Raw genomic sequence first — 18087 nt, forward strand, 5'->3', positions numbered from 1 at the left:
CAGTTTAATGCAGAAACACACGAGAGAAAAACAGTAAGTCAGGGGTCAACTATTTCTCTACATTAAACCTGAAAGCTCTGAAGATAGACTTGTAAAATAATCTGTTCTATAATTTTCATATAGAAAATTCCCTGTTTGTGCACCCAGGCTTGGGCTTAGGTACTAGAGCAACAGCAATGCCATCATACTCAGTATGCAGCAGGCTGCATGCCTCCATCAGGGCAGACCAAAGAGACCCACCCTTCCAGTGCTTACAGCCTTTTTTAAAATCCCAACCTATTTGACTTAATGTAAAGACATGAAGCCAGTTGTATCACATCCCAGAAAAAGTTCCTAATAAACAGGTAGTGCATGCTCTGTGAAGAACTGCTCTAGAGGCTTTTGAGGGATTCCCAATTTTCATAAATAAAACCCAGCTGAAACGGGTTGAAGAAATTAATCTCCTACAACCCAGTTGAAAATCCTTCTCTCCAAATTTAGAGGTAGTCTCTTGCCTTCTTTCTCTCTTTTTGGCCAAATCCAGTGTCGTACTTCTGACAGTGGTCAGCAAGAGAGGCTTCAAAGCAGGTTGAAAGAAACATCCAACTCTGGTAGGAACCGACACAGGTCTTCAGTGAGGAAATCTAACACTGCTTCCACAGCACTAAGAGCATCTTACCTCTCCTTTGGTCCATAAAAAGGCCCATTCCCATTCTGAGTCTTTCTAAGGCTTTCTCCTAAGCCATGTTCTAGCACTCTGTCTGCACACAAGTGCTAACACATATTCTGAGGGCTGATTTGCACTAGGTCAAAATGCCAATCTCTTACCCTGGAGAGGGATTCTAACAACAGCATCACACACAGCCCCATGTCTGCATGTCCTCCACAATTCCCAAATGTAGTTTCTTCAATACACTTGAATAAAGATGTCATCTCTGTATTTCTCATTTTTGCAGTGTCAGATGTGGATCTATGACTTAATTTGTATTCTCTTTGGTCTTTCCATGTCTACCCTCCAAAACAAATTGAGATGTCCTATATGCACCGTACACTAGATGAAGTTTATCAAACTAATAAGCTCACACAGTTGTATTTGTAGATTATACATGCAAACAAATTTTGACTAAGCAGTGCTGCACAAAATCTTCACAAATTGTCCTTTAGTAACAAACATCTATAAATTACCAAGTACAGAACTGACCTTTCATTAGCTAGATAGATAAAAAATTATCTTACCTCTGACTCCTGAGGCCTATGAGGCTCTGGGGCAGGGTGGGGAGGGGAGCGGAGGGGAGGAAGGGGTGGACGAGATAATGATATTCCCTGGCTTCTCAATGATATGAATCAAATATTGACATTAGTTTGAATTCCTTCCCACAATAGACCCATATCATGTACTATGTACTCAACAGACTTCTCTAAAAATTTTTTTTAATACAGAGAAATTCTATCCAATGTTTTTGTGGTCACTATTCTTGAGTTGAGCTTTAATCAGACTCAGTCAGAAAAACAAACTTTACTGATTGTGCTAGAGTATACAGAAGGGCATATGCTCTCAAATTCCACCAGCAGGAAACTACAGTTTCTTACTGTTTTCTCAGTGGAGAGGCATTAACATACATATATACATACATATATATATATATATAAACTGTATATTAACAAAACCCAGTAAATCTTCAGGAACTTTATAAAGAATATTTAAATTTGGATGGTAATAGAAAATTTATTTGTCAAAAGTATGAGAGACACACACTTACAGGAGTTCTGTTAGTTCTGTTGATGAACTTTTGATTTGACAGGAGATTACAGAAATATATTAACATCCCCCATCCAAGGTGAAGAGCCGCACCCTCCAAAAAACAACCCATTGATGTAGGTTGATGAACAAGCTTGTTTATTTTTTTCTGGAACCACATATTGATTATTCTATAGTATACATTTTAAAATAAAATAATTAAGTAATTAGTTAGAGAGTTCTGTAGAGGTCTTTTCATAGTCCATTTTAATGACAGATGGAGAAACGATAGAACAAATACAGAAAAGGTAACTATTTCCCTACATTTGGATGTTCAATGCAAATATTTAAAAAATCTCTTTAAACAATGTGATTTATAATCGTAGAATAATGTGCACAGCATAAACTCTTTTCATATCTGTACTGACTAATGTAATAAATGGCATGGCAAGAACAAAAGTAAAGCCTGTTTCTTTTGATTAAATCAGTTTTCAGATTTCTACTTTTATCAGAAAAAATTAGAAAAAATCATCCCCTAGATCAGACATTTAATATATGCTTAGTGCTTTTTTAAGACAAAAATCACAAAGACGAGTTACAAAGAAGTTGCATAGTTAGACTCTCACAAAGCATTGCTGACAGCATGAGCTGCCAGGCAGGAGACAGCATTTGAGAGCTGTATCCCAACACGTTGGGTATTTTTTGACAAACACCAACTGAAGTCTACACAAAGGAACAGGAGTGGGGAGTTATAGTCTTATTTTTCCTTTCCTGTGTCAGCAAAAGCATGTAAGTACCACCAGTATTAGCTACACAACAAACTATTGCATAACCTTCAGTTCTATACAGACGTTATCTAGAGAGTCAAAGCACACATTATATAGTTATTTGAAATCCAATTCTAACAGCAGGTGAATAACTTGTAAATAAAGGTTGGATTTTTATCAAAGCTGACTAAAGTACTCTGTACACGATTCCCTAAATTTTCAACGGAGATTTTGTAGCTACATCACTAAGTGCATTTGTTTGCTTTTACTAAGTGAAGACTAACTGGAAAAAATTTTAGTGTGCACACACACACACACAAGGTGAAGGGCTGCCATTCTGAAGAGTTCAGGAAAAACCCAAAGAGCAGAGGTCTCCACTGTGATAGCCTGCCCAATGTCATTACATTACGGCTCCTGAGGCTTCCACAAACTGAGGCAGAGCATGGCCCCAAAGAGGTCCTTCCTCTTACAAAGCACTGTTGAGAACAAGAGTCTTGGGTCTGTGGTTGACCAGAGCCTGCAGAGCCCTCACTAACTGCATATGGGAGGCACCAGACTGGGTGGGGAGAAGGCATGAGAGACACATTTGTGAGTATCTCAAAAATGAAAGCCTAAAACAATGGTCTTGAGCTTTTTGAATACCAGATCTCATTAGAAGCAGCCATTCCAAGGATAGAATTTTCCTGGAAAAGGGCCCATCTAATGGCTCTGCATGACTCATGCCTTGCTTTAGCTCTTAACATGAAGACTAATTGATCTGGAGGTGACTGTAGTGAATTTCATCTTAATTAAACTGGATTACTCAGCATAATTCTTGAAAAGGAAAGATTTAATTTAAGCTTTATGTGTGTCAACTTTATTTCATGTCTTCACGGTGAAGATAACTTTTCTTTCATAAATTCCCAAGCAGGAGCTCCAAGAAATCCCCTTTTGCCTCAAGATCTATAAAGCAGATCACAAAACCAGTTTGATGTTATAGTTGTAATCAGCAAGCTGCTCTGAACAAATCTTTCTTATCAGATATCTACATTCTCATATGTCTGTTGTTTAATGTTAGGTATATTAAAATTAAATGTGAAAATATTTGAAATATTTGCAACAGTTAATTCAGATATAAATAATTAGTAAAAGTAAGTATGCAAATAAACATTAATATTAGAAATTAATGGAAGTTTTTTGCATATTTTAAAATTGTATCCAGAGTTGACACAGCAGGTAAACAACTTATTTATAGAGCAATGTACACTCTTAGGAATCATACTAATTACATGAGAGAAATTTTTCCCTGAATTTTCTTTATTCAGTGCTTTCATTGGTACCACTGTGGAAGTGCCAAAATAAAAGAACCAAAATAGATTTAAAAACTTTGTGTCCGCTTCAGACAGGAAGCATGTCAATGAAACTTTTGGGGTTTTTTGTGAAACAGGAAAATATGCATTTTGGCATTTAATTTTTATTTAAAACCTTTGCTCTCTTTTTATTTGTATTGTTTAAAATTTAAAGTATTGAAGTAGAAATTAATGGTTTTTCTGTGTAAAAAATCTTGAGAGTATCAGACCTTCAGTCTGATATACAACATTTATTATAACAAATATAACACAGTATGAACTGTAGCATTTATTGTACCAAATTCTCTTGTCTGAGCATGCAAATCTGAGAGAAATTTCTGCTGATACTGGAAGGTGAAATTAATTTTCCAGTATGTATTTCCCTCACTCTTCCTTCTACCAGAATGAATGCAAAGCCCCTGTTTTGCATGACTTCAGCAGGAATACAGCAGGGATGCTGTGCTGGGTGGCTGGATCTGCACTGCTGGCCAGCCACAGGCTGCCCAATGCCTCCTCATCCTCTTGCTGAGCCTGTTCCCCAGCAGCATCTGCTTGCACCACAGGTGCACTGACAGTGCCTGCCCACCCCAGTGCTCCTGTCTCTCTCCCTGCCTCTGCACCCACGGTTCCTTCCAAAGGGAGTCATGGAACACAGAAGGGTGATATGCAACTCATCTTTTCAGCAGGGATACAGCAGTAGGAGGGATGTTTGTCCTCTGGATATCACCTGTATTGGGTTTTGTTTTGCAAAATATATTTTCAGAGGTTTTACAGCTGTGATAGCAGCACTGTACTGACTTGGTTTGTTGAACTATTGTTTAATGATGATAACACTATGCTGCTTATTTGTCATTCCATGTAGAAATGGATGTGGGGTGTGTAGATGAACTCTCATCTGAGAAAATTCTTCAAACAGGAATCCAGCAAATTCTGGAAAGTAAGTGGAAGAATATACTATCTAAGAGATGGATAAAAGGTAGGCAGAAGAGTGAAATGTCAGGCAGAATGTCAGAACCTTGTTGTGGACATTTTAGAAAACTAAAGAGAAATAGGAAAATTCTGGTATATATTAGCCTAAGGCCCCAAAAACCATTATTCATAATACACTGTGTTTGAAAGACAAGTTAAATCTTTATTAAGTGTATATGTACTATACCTGATGCTGTGTCCTCCTCCTACAGACAAACCCACTCTATTACAAGCCTATTACCCTTATTAGTCCAGAATTCATGTGGTAGAGATTGTTGAGAATCACACTCTCTCTCACTGTAAAGGAATGTGGCTCCCTTGAAATGAAAAACTGTCCAGTTTTCCCAAGTTCACCACAACATCACTAATGACCTTGCTGTGGCTAAACACACATACATAAGTGTAAAACTGAATTTACAGACTACATACACAAACAACAAAATCCAGGTCCTTAGATGAAAAAATAGTTCCTAGCATGATCAAAAAGCATTTGATTTTTTTCTATGATTAATTACAGGGTGCTTAATTAAAAACACAGCCCTCACTCACTTTCATAAGAACTGAATCTGATGCTAAAGCTTATACCGAATTTAAGGAATTATTAAGGACAAGATCAAGCTTCATGCTATAGTTTCAAATTATTTCATAGGCAGAAGAAGCAAATCTGGCTGTGAAATCATTAAGATTTGTTTGTTAGGTCTTTTGATTTTTTTGCGAGGCAGCATTAAGAAGCAAGGGAATTCCATCATCACAAGTCTTTTGAAATCAAACTCCAAGTATTCATAAGAAATCAAATTTCAAAATCATTAATATAGGCTTATAAATCATATATTGTGGTTGTATTACTTGATTCCTTAAGACTTTGGCTGTGTGGATTAATTTTGAGAGGATGCTTGAACTATAGAGAAATAATCCAAACATGGTTTTATTTCCCTCCATATCTAAAAGATACACTTGTGAGATTTGAAATCAAGTAGGTGATTTTCAGAATATTCTTAGAATTAAAAAAATTAACATGCAGTTTTTTATAGGTAATTCTTACAAGGAATTACATAATGTAAAATATCATTAGCAAGGAACATGCTGAAGGTTAACTGCAGCGATTTTGAAATTTCATTTTAGCATAATTTGAAAGTCATGCATTTATCTGGTTTGCAAACAAACTCCTTCTTCAAATACAGATTTTTCATCTAAAAGTGATTGTTAAACTCAAAAGAGCACTTACCTGTGTCCTCTAAAGGCATATCAACAATGACTTGGTCACTGTATTTTCCATACAGACCATTAGAGCAAACAGCAACTATCTGAAGAACATAACTTGTATTGGGCAGCAAATTATTTAGAATAGCCCCCTAAAAGAAAAAAAACACATTTAACCATTTACTTGCAAATAAGTATCAAGTATTTGAAAATGTTAATATTTCATAACACAATTTTCTTATGAACCAAAAAGCTCCGTTCTTCTAGTACTATAATGTGTGCTTTTTATGTTTTACTGTCACAAATGGTTTTCAGTCAACTTAAAAAAAAATCTCGTGAGTTTTTACATGGAGGATACCAAACCCAATAACTATTTAGTGCTGGACACAAGTTTAGGTAACATTATGTCTGATAAGTTATGAGTCTTTAAAGAAGGTTAGAGGAACACATCTCATTAGTAAAATACCACGAAGCTGTAATCAGTAACTTAATATTTATAGCAGTATGATTGAATTGAATCTCATTAGTTGCTTGTGCAGGTCATTCTTTCACATCCATGAGCAATGAAGTACAGATCACTGTTAACTGACAAAGGGTTTTATGGCTAAAGAGCTCTGTGATTGACATGGTCATGGCAAGTACAGGCAAATCAAAGCAGCAAACTGTAGAGTTTTTCCCTGTTCTGGAAAAGAGAAGCTTCTAATTTTATTTTAAATTGTCTTTGTGGCTTTACAGCCAAAAAATGAGAAAATTTCTCTTCAATTGGGTCCCAGTTACAGTTTAGTCCCTCAAGAAAATTAACAGTGAGTTGTTATGCCACCATCCCTTTTTATGAAAATTGAAAAGTTTACAGTTACCAAGTCCTGATACCCATCTGTCAGAAACTCGTGCTTAGTCTGGTCTTCTCCATCCAGCTGTTGATAAAAGACAGCAAATCTCTCAATTGTGGTGTCGTATACAACACGAGGTCTTTCCCACGTTACAAGAAGACTAGTATAATTCTTTGGATCAGATTGAACATTTTCAGGTTCTGAGCTGCAAACTGGAAGAAAGAAAAGAGGAAAGAATATGGTATTTATTAAATGGTACAAGTGACTCTACTAAAATCTTGAACTACCTCCTGGGAAAACTAATGAAAGTCTTTCGTGTGCCTCATTTTTAGCTTTCTACTAAAATATTTGAGATGCCATGCCACTATAAACAGAACCAGTATTTTAACACTAGATTTCCAAAAGCAAGTAAATTTGAGTACTGAGTCTCCTCTCCCTGCCTCTTATACCATATTTTGTGAAATATTAGTATCCAGTTCCTAAGAAATAAAATATAAATGATAAAACATAAAGATTCTTGTATCTCTCCTGGGAAAGAAAAAAATCTCAATAATTCTGTCTTTATAGCTCTATCAAAGTAGAACTAGAAGAGCTGCATACTCTCTCATTAGCTATAATAGTCTAATCTATAGTAGATTGTTTTTAATGGTTAAAGGTGAAGCTATCACACCTGAATTTCCCCTCAAGGATGCTTACATCTTTTTATAAGTACTTAAAGAAGAGAAAAAAGGCAAATAGGAACAAGTTAATTGTTACATAAGCAGTAGTGATTCCATGTTATTATATTTTAAGGCTTGTTATTATGTTTTTAGCTTGACTTTTGCACAAGCAATTACACAGTCACTCCCCATCTGGAATAAATGAGGAGACATTTTTTAAATCTCATAATCTCTTTAGAGCAAGATATGAGTATCCAGACAAAGTAAGTAACGAAAATCTATTTAGCTAACTAAGAAAACAATTGCAGATCCTTCGGAGTTCTCTAAAAGGAAGCAAACACCAAGATGCCTCAACGCTTTGGGGGACAATGCTGCATTTTGAAAGTGAAGTCCTGTAGCTTTGCATTTTGCCTTTTGAACACAAGGGGGAAGTCAAGCCCCTCCAAAATATTTGTAAAAAGCGTTTCTCCCGTTCTGCAGGGAAGATGGGCAGTTCGGAGCAGCTCCGGTCTGAGATAGTCAGTGGAAAATAAGCAGCAAGGCTTTTTTAATTTTTGTGTTTGTGTGAGCAAGCTAATAGTAGCGGCAGTGTTAGTCTGTGTAGTTTAGTTGAATTCTGTTGCCAGGTTTTGAATTTATTGTGCTATACAATTGATACACCATTTTATTAATTACACTTAATTATTTTAATTGATGCAAAGGAAGAGCAAATTAAAACAAAAAACTCATGTTGTGCACATTCCATTCCATTCCATTCCATTCCATTCCATTCCATTCCATTCCATTCCATTCCATTCCTAAAATTTATCATTCCTCCCCATTTCCACCAGATGGCAAAAAGAAATCATTAGACCAGCAAAGATGATTCCCTTCTCAATTCTGAGCATTAAGAGAGACGATTTAAACAGATTTCGTTCTTTTTCAATGAACCTAAGGAGTACTCAGATACTTCTTTTCAAAGGTGTTTAAAATTCTTGTCAAAACGCTTTTTTATAATATAAACACCAAGCTTCTCTGTATTCCAAACTCTTCTCTACAGTCCTTTTTCCTCCCTTCATCTTTTTTGCTTATGAGTGTATTTGGTTCTGAAATCTGTGTCTGTATTCAGACTTATAGAGCAGCATTATAAAACTTTTAAAGGTACAAGGCTGGTGCTTCCAGTGTTATTTCTTTGTTTTCTTTTTTCCTTTTCCAGATGGTTCTTCTATTTTTTCCCAAGAAAAAAAGTCTTCCTTTTTGTTCTCCTTTTGATGTCCATATCAGCAATGACCAACAATATTGCTACATGACAATCATCTACATATTATTTCACCTCCATTTCTTCCCAAAATGTTGTCTCTTGCCCTTCTTCTGATGTCACTTCATAAATCATCCTGCTGTTCCCTTTTCTTTTCTACTAGTCAGTAACACAGAAGTACTTTGCTTCTGCCTTTTCCCATTTTCCTTCTCCAGAGACTAGAAGAAGAAAGGAGACCACATGGCAACTTACCTAATTAAGTACTTCTGCTTTGATACTGACTTTTAGAAAATCTGAGCAAAGAAACTGCAAGAAAGGGAGTTCTTAAGTCTGTTACTAGTCTGAAGCCACAAACATTAAACTCGATTACAGGTCATAAGCAGCAAAATACAAAATAGCAGAAAATTCACAGGAAGTCAGAGGCCTACTCAAACCCCTGCTGGACTTGAATCCAAGTCTTTGCTTTCTTCATGTGAATACTTAGATTCTGGTTTTGCATATCATATGTCATGGTAATGCACCTAACTTTGCTTATTCTTCTGTGGAATAAAATGCTACCCATGTAACTTAAGAAATTTTCAACTAAATGTAATTGCATCATGGGGAACCACTGGGGTACATCACCCAAATCATTGCCAAAAACTGCCTGGGCTGTGTTTTTGACCAGAAGACCTTTACAAGCTGCCCAAATTTGGCCTTTTTTCCCCCCACATTTGTTGCTCTCTTCTACTTTTAGCTAAATATGGGTTTGAGATTATATTTTAAATGCAACTTTTCAATTGTTGAAGCCATGAAATCATGTCGTTTACATTAGGATATTCAGGGGCTTTGAGGATCACTGGCAGTGTGTGACAATAAGCAATTTTTTAATATTCCCAATCTACTCTTTGGGATAGAGGTGGAGCAGCACAGTAGACGTGTGCTAGGCTGACCTTGGCTGGCCACCAGGTGCCCACCCAGTCACTCGCCCACTCCACCTCCTCAGCAGGGAAGTGGAAGAAAGTAAGATGGAAAAGCTGATGGGTCAAGATAAAGACAGAGGTCGCTTGCCAACCATCATCATGGGTAAAACAGGCTTGACTTGAGGAAATTTATCACCAATAAAAATAGAGTAGGATAGTGAGAAACAAAAACAAAACCACTGACACCTCTCCACTCTTTCTTTCCTCCCAGGCAGAACTTCACTCCTGACTCTTCCACCTCTCCACTCCCAGTGGTACAGGAGAATAAGGAAGGGGAATTGTGGTCAACTTGTAACACTTTGACTCTGCTGCTCCTTCCTCATGCTGTTCCTCTGCTCCAGTGTATCCATCCAGCATCCATCCACAGGATAGTCTTTCATGATTTTTTCCAGCCTCCGCACAGTCTTTCAGGAACAGACTGCTACACTGTGGGTCCTCCCGGGGTCAGAGACCTGACAGATAACCTGCTCCTGCATGGGCTCCTCTCCACAAACCACACCTCCAGACAGGAGCCTGCTCCTGCATGGGGGTTCCATAGTCTGCTGCAGGATAGACTGCTTCACCACAGTTTCACCATGGGCTGCAGGGGAATCTCTGCTCTGCCAGTGGAGCACCTCCTCCCCTTCTTCCTTCTCTCACCTGGGTGTCACAGAGCCGTTTCTCTCAGGTTTCCCTCACTGCTCACTGCTATGCAGCTTTGCTTTCCCAGAGGTGTCTCCACCATGGCTCTCAGTGCCCTGAGATGGGTGGGTTGGAGCCAGCTGGAACCGTCTGTGTCTGACTTGGGGCAGCCCTGGGCTCTCCTCACAGAGGCCACCCCTGTACCCACCACTGCCAATGCCTGGACACCTGCACCCCGCACACTGTGCCAGTGGAAGTGTCCCACGCACACATCTGGATAGAATCTGAGGATCTGAGAATTTATAGTGAAGTCATGTTGACTGAAGAATGTGAAAGGGCAAACGCACGAGTCCTGACCCCATGTCTCACAAGACAATTTAACTAAGCTGCTGAACTTTACATAGTTGTATTTCTCATGGGAAAACAGGCTGACTAATACTTTTTATCAATATATATTGTCAGTCTTGAATTTTAAGAACCCATTATTATTTATACCTCTACTAAATCCAAGAAGATAAACAAGAGTTAGGTTTCTGCCCTTACTCCCAGGGCCTTACCAGAAGGGTGGAGCAGATAGAAAGTCACCCAATGTGCCCAGCAGCCAGGTTTGGTTCTTAGGTTTACAGGAATAAACAATGATTTCTATTATAAATGAATTTGCATGCCAGCTGAGGTTGGTGAGATTAAGCATTACAACTTCAAAACACTTTTTTTTAGGTGAATCTTCAAGTATGGCTGTAAGGATTAGCTATTTTAATCTTCTTAAATTGATACATACATACCACATAGGGAAATTACATACATTACTAGGCAGGCGTGGGGAATGAAGCATCTCCCATGCCCCTAAGGGGACCGTGTTTGTACACCAAAAATGTTGGGGATGTCACTGTGAGAAAATTCCTGAAAATATTTTGCTGAAATTAGTTTATAATGGAATAGAAAGACACTTCTAGCTTTTCTAAGAAAACTTAGTTCTACTGAAGAAATGTCATGTCCTAACAATAGCAATTAATCAAGCATTTAATCCTACTGCCTAATGAGAATCTACACTGAATGCAATGGGAGAAAACTGGGATTCTAGGTTTCACAACACAAAATAATTTTTCAGTTATCTACCTGAGTAATAACCAGTCTTGGCATTTCTCATGTGTCCTCTAAAGGGATTAAAAAGATTACTTTTTTCTGTTGACTACTATGCAATATTTAATATGAATAAGTTTGTAAGTCTATTGACTCCTGTAGACTTCGGCATTCATATTACAGCTCCTACATCTGAGCATTTCTGTTTAATGATTCCTAAGCTTTTTAAATTTAATTTATTTTAAAATGGAGGTGAAAATATAAACACTTCCCTAACGTTCTGCATTAAACAAATCCTATAGTTGCATTTGTGTGCATCTATACATGTGTGTGCACATAAATACGTAAAAGTATGTGTGTGAAACCACACTTCTAATCTGGACTACACCTATAGTACATGCTTAAGTCATTTGTTTATGTCTGATTAAACACAGTTCAGTGCAATTGAGTTAAAGAATCTACAGGAATTCCCATGCAAGTAGCAACATAGTGCTTCCAGTTTAGATGTTTCCTATATATTCCTTTGTGCTTGTTAGTATAGGAATCGTTGACTTCCATATTCAGTTCTAGAACTTGTTTCCCATTATACAATGTACTGTTTTGGTCACATAACCTTCACAAATTTCCCTGAAGTTTAAGGTAAGACTAAGAACAGAATCTGGCTTCTGGAATTCTCTCCATCTATCACTTTCTAAGCAAACTACACGGAATTAATTTGGTGACATCACTTCAGTCTCTGTTGGAAAAGCATCCACACTACATGATAAAGAACCAAATGGGTTTGTAAAACAAAATTCTCTTGCAGTCTCTGAAAAGGCAGCTTTGTTGAAGTCTGAAACACATTAAAATGGCAATGTAAGGAAGCTTGAACTGATGTGATCTTCTCTGAATGCTTGGTCAAGACAAAGCATTTAATTTTCCACTCCATTTAATCTGACATGTTTTATGATTGCTGTTTTTTCCTCTGAAGTGATAGATTTATGACTAATAGCACAGTGTGCTACTTTCTACACAATTTAAAATGAGTAACTTCATACTTGGATGAATCTTTTACTGAAAATCGTCTTTTAACTTGTGAAGAAAGGAATGACTGTTCAGTAAGTACCTGCTTCATGAATTTCTTCTTGTCCAGTGTAAGAGGAAAACACTTGCCCAAAGAACTTATATTGCTGTTCCCTGAAGTTGTTTTGCAGGTAGTCCATCAGCATAACATAGCCAGACTGCTGCATTGTAAGCACTTCACAGAATACAGCTAACTAGAAGAGGAGAGGAAAAAAAGAAGTTAGAAGTCATAAAAATTGACCAGATTCTGCTAATAGGAAAAAACTCTGAGGAAAAGATGTTGGACAAAGTCTCACAGTTGAGTTATCCTGCATGGCACTGAACTTCTGTTCTTCTGTACTATCAGCATATCTAATGGTTTACTCCACAAATAATTTTCAACCACTCTGCTGTTGGAGCTATGCTCTGCCCAGCACCACCATTTGGCTGGGGGAATATCCAAAAGGTGTTTCATACTCCTCTTTATCTGAGCTCAAAGTCCAGACAGCCTGGAATATGTTCTTACCCTATTTTAAGACAAGATCAGATTCTACTACTAAACTAAAAAAAAGGTAAAAAGATAACACAATTAATATACATGTTTTCTAATTTAATGGCATCACGAAAGACTTCTAACTAGATAAAAGAAAAGCTTTCTTGTTGGGCTGGCAATGAATGCTTCTACCATATACATGGCAAATGCTTTTCTTTGGTATATATATACATATATATGTATATATATATATATATATATATAATTTTTTGGTTTTACTACATTAAACAAATTACCTGGTTTTCAGAAATACTTATGGTATCTTTAAACACAATCCATTCAACTGTTTCAGAGCATGGAGGAGCTGATAGAGACCCATTATAAGTGTAATATTTGTCTGTTGCGTTCGGCAAAAGATTCAGCAAAATAAACGGTTCTAAGGCGGCCTGTTTTCCTAAAAAATAAAAAAGAAAAATAGAGTCAGATAGTCAAAATACTACAGAAGCAATTAATAAATAGAAATCACACTCTCCAAGAGAGCTACCATTATAGGAACACTTTTGCAGCTTTTCAAAATTTAATCTCCAGAGAGACTAGCAGACAAATAAATCATGAAGTCTTCTATTTAGTTTGAAAAAGTACAGCTCAATCCCAACTTTGTTTACTTGGGAAGGTGTAGTGAGTTACTCCAGTAACAAACAGAGTAATTTTAATTGGTTCACAAGAATTTTCTCACCATAAGCTTACCTGCAAGGTGCCAAACCTTTGTCTCACTCTCGAATTTTGAAGAATAAATTTAGTTAAATCTTTGTTCTAGGTCTCATGACAGGGCTTCAAACTCTCCCTGAATTTAATCAAGTTGTTGAGTTTTTTGCAGGATCCAAAGTGCTGCAGAAAATCACTGCCAGGGGAACTGTTGCCATGTTAGATGTGAAGGTTAATATTACTCATGATTGCAGAAGCAGAATTTCTGAGGATCAGGGTTTATTTTTTAAATGCTGATAATATAATGAAAACCTGTAACAGCTTTACACAAATCAGCAAACAATGCAAATGTTTATTGTTCTGTGAAAATAATATCACATCTTTCAGTCAGCAGTTTACCTGGTACCTTGTCAGCTAGAAGTAAGCATGCGGGACTGCTGGGAGTCCTTCCACAGAAAGCTAAGGGTCTGCTGGTATGGCAGTAGGGTCCAGCAACAAAAATTGGCATAAATGGTAACAACTTCAGCAAGGCAGACTTTTTCAGTCTGTGACAATTATCTGCTTTATTGTCTGGTGCATCCAAAAAAATGCTGCCTTTCACACCTTGGAATAGTGTAGATCCTTATACACCTTATTTCAGTCTAAAGTTACTCATTTCAAGTTTCTCCCTAATTGGTAAGTACTCATTTCTGAATATCTAATAAATTTCCAGACTGTGCATAAACTTATGCTTTTACAGGTATCTCACTTCTTCAGCCCTGTACAGATTTCTGACCTATTCATAATTCCTTACAAATTTGGTGAGAGCAGCAAATTGCATTAGCAGTTTACTCCAAGTGATGCTTTTCTCTACACTTGACTTTTCTACTGAGTTAGGGTTTAGGAGCTGACTTTTCCCCTCTCTCTCATTCATGTATCATGAAGAGGGAACATTCAGCAGCATCGAGCAAAGAACATCCTTCCATTTCTCCTGTCAAAATGTTAATCAACCTTCAAACAGAGCTATCGTTGCTATCTGGTATGTCTAGTTAACCCATTCCTCCCTCAGTAAAAATGAAATCCATTTTATATAGATGGCTGGGGACATGAAACTTCTCACTCATAACAAGAATCCTGCCATACATTTTGCAACTTTGGATTTTAGAATACCCTTTAATGAGACTGACAGCCTAGATTCTAAAATCAAACACCTACAAAGAATGATGAAAAACAGAAAATTTGTCTATAAGGAACAGGAGAGCTCCTCTGCAGAGCTTGAGAACTCAGCAACTGTGATTCAAATAAGCACAATACAGATATGACTGACAAGGACAATTTATGTACATCACAGACAAGGACAGATTGTGTGCTATTCACTTTTCTTCAGAAGAAACAACTTGATTTAGTCATGACCTGAATTTCCTGAGGTCATTTGCATTTTATTCAGGAAAATTATATTCTAAGCATTGTTGAAGTGCCATGTAGTGACTTTATCTTGCATCTTGCTGCTGACAGTTTTACAGCTCCTTCCAAGGCTGTAGGACAGCATCTGTCTTGATGTATTACTAGTTCTCCTTTTTGTTTCACAGAAGATGATACACAAAAGTAATGAATCTACTACTTTATATTTCCACCTCCTCTGTCTTTCTAACTTATGAAAGGTGCTTCCTTTTACAGTTTTTGAATAGTGCCTGTTTTCCAGAGGAAAAAAATATTGATTTTAGTGTCATAGTTTTGAGAGCTTTTGAAACAGCTTTTTACATTTTCAACCTACCAATCTAAAGGAGCCCAAGCACCATTACTTAAAGGAAAACTGAGACAAGGTTTCCTTAAAGTCATGGACATGATATAAGAACATATCCCTGGTTCAAGACAGTGCTCATTCATATTTTTTCTTCTGCAAAGACACCATGAAACTGGATTAGAAACGCAGCCCAGATCTCTTCACGTACCACACTGAACTTCATGTGTCCTGATAAGCAATCACTACCAATAAAATACATTTGGATTTTTTCGGATTTACACAGGAGCTACTGAAAAAAAAATATGTCTCCTCTGAGTCTTCTGATATCCTGACAGTCTCACTCTTGTAAGAACTTTCTTGGATAGTTACAACAGTCTTATCTGGCTTCCAACCAGATATAAAAATTCTAAGATGTATGATTAAGAAGATTTACATAATAAATCAGATTTATCTGGATTTAGAATTTAAATAGTTACAAATTTCTCATTTTAAGTTATATGTATTCATTTACACTTCCATTGTAACACACAGTCTTGGGGTAAATAAATCAGAGAAACATGAACTATCTCAAGTTGGAAGATATGTATGAGGATCATCACATCCAACTCCTTGCTCCTCAAAGGACTACCTAAAACTAAACAATATGACTAAGAGCATTATCCAGATGCTTGGTGCCATGACCACTTACTTCTCTGGGGAGACTGTTCCAGTCACAGATCACCATCTCAGTGAAGGGCCTTTTCTACTGCCCAGTCTGAACTTCTAGCACAGCTTCATGCCATTTCTTCATGTCCTATCACTGGTCACCACAGAGATCAGCAAATGCCTCTCTGTTGCCCCACTTAAAGAAGTCATTGACAGTGACGAGGCACCCTTCTCCAAGCTGAACAAAGTGACCTCAGACACTCCTTACAAATCTTCAAGATCTTTCACAATCTTGGTTGCCCTCCTCTGGATGCACTCCAAGAGGCTGATGTCCTTCTTACACTGAGGCACCCAAAACTGCCCCCAGCACTCAAGGTGAGGCTGACCCAGTGCAGAGCAGAGAGGGACAATCCCCTCCCTTGCCCAGCTGCACCCCAGGACAGGGCTGGCCCTCCTGGCTGCCAGGGTACTGCTGACTCAAATTCAATTTTCCATTAAACCAAACCCCAAATCTTTTTCCAAAGGGTTGTTGTGTTCTTCAGGCTCTAATTCCCCAGTTTGTTTATATAACCGGGATTACCCTTTCCCAGGAGCAGAATCTGGCACTTGTTTATGTTAGATTTCATGTGGGTGGTGATTGTCCCGTACTCCAGTCTACCCAGATGATTTCTATAATTTCTAACAAAATAGACATGACTGAGCAATATACAACCATGCTCCTCAATGTCTTAAAGGTTTCATAATCACACTGAAGTGGAATTTAGTTAACCAGTAAGCAATAAAACATGAAAGCAAACTTACCAAAACGACTAACGCTATCTACTCCATTAATGATTGGATTATAATCTGGATTATCTTCTAGTCCAATCTGTTAAAAAGAAATTGCATATTTTAACAGTACAGGCTTCACAAAAACAAAATTGAAAGTTAGCACCAAAATTATGGATTATTTAAAGTCAAACCAATGTATTTTGCCCATTTGCTTTTCTGCAAGAACCAATTAGAAAGATACATGCGATTTTTTAACTCAGTGATCGCATACTGGAACCAGTTAAATTCAGTTTGAACATCTGCTGTGTTTCAAGGCTATTAAATGACACAAAGATATATTTTGTTTACCTCAAACAAAATTGATAAAGCTCTTAACTTTCCACTTCCTTTAACTGCTTCTTCAAAATCTGTAAACTGATCTGCATCATAGCAGTAGATTTGCATCTGCAATTAAAAATATATTCAAATGTTACATATAAAAATTTTTTTAAAAATTAAGCAATTATTTATATTCCCATTTTGAGGAAAAAACCCATCCAAACAAAAAATCTGAATACAAATATAGGGATTTTTTACCTATCTTGTTTGCATTATCTGAGGATACAGAACAGAACTCATCAACATTTAGCTGCGTAAAAACAACCTCTCCTGGAAAACTATTAAGGATGCAGCAATTACCCTTTCAAGGAGCACAATGCTTTGCATGGATAATACAGTAAGCTGAGATAATGAGACACCTGATCTAGAGTACTTGATGAGATGAATCTTGACATCAGTGATAAAACATGAATAATATGTCTCTACTGCATCTGCCTTGCTGCAAGTGTGGAGAAGCATTGGTAATATAACATTACCAGGCATTTTGAGCCCACATCTGTCTGCTGTCATGAGCATTGATTTTGTTGCACCCCTTTCTCTCTTTCTCCGAACACAGGTGGAAATCTTATCCAGTGCTGGGTGACCAACATATATGGGGGAGTGACCTGCTCCTACTAGCTTTCCCTCAGATGATGATGGAAGAGAGTACTCTCTGATGCCTTGTCATGACAGATGGAGTGTGATTGGGAATTTTTAAGTGGCTAATGAGGTAAAAGAAATGACACTGTCCAGGGATTGCTCCTGGTTTACCACTCTCCCCCATGTATAGGCCAGCCCTGGCACTGTTGCTTTGCTTTCACATAGAAGTTAAAAATCCTTGGAATGAGGAACAGGACAGTTGCGTGCCACAACTACCTCCTTTTAACTGGAAAATGAAACAATGCCATGTTGAGGGAAGAAAGTTTGGCCTTTGTACATCCCAGCAAGAGTTGCTCCTCTCCTCCACCCCACTCCCATGCTG

The 18087-nt window shown here is 37.4% G+C and overlaps 1 protein-coding gene across 1 annotated transcript in view; it reads right to left on the bottom strand.

Annotated features, from left to right (window-relative positions):
- PTPRZ1 (protein tyrosine phosphatase receptor type Z1) overlaps positions 1-18087 on the bottom strand; it is a 130955-nt gene that overhangs the window by 37619 nt on the left and 75249 nt on the right. Inside the window, exons 5-10 of the mRNA XM_068996492.1 lie at positions 17097-17192; positions 16779-16845; positions 13201-13358; positions 12476-12626; positions 6839-7023; positions 6007-6133 (exon numbers count right to left, since the gene is read on the bottom strand). Of these exons, the coding sequence (XP_068852593.1) occupies positions 6007-6133; positions 6839-7023; positions 12476-12626; positions 13201-13358; positions 16779-16845; positions 17097-17192 (784 nt within the window). The remainder of the gene's footprint in view (positions 1-6006; positions 6134-6838; positions 7024-12475; positions 12627-13200; positions 13359-16778; positions 16846-17096; positions 17193-18087) is intronic.

This window comes from Aphelocoma coerulescens, chromosome 1A (genome assembly GCF_041296385.1).
Source record: "Aphelocoma coerulescens isolate FSJ_1873_10779 chromosome 1A, UR_Acoe_1.0, whole genome shotgun sequence".
In the NCBI taxonomy this organism is placed as follows: Eukaryota; Metazoa; Chordata; class Aves; order Passeriformes; family Corvidae; genus Aphelocoma; species Aphelocoma coerulescens.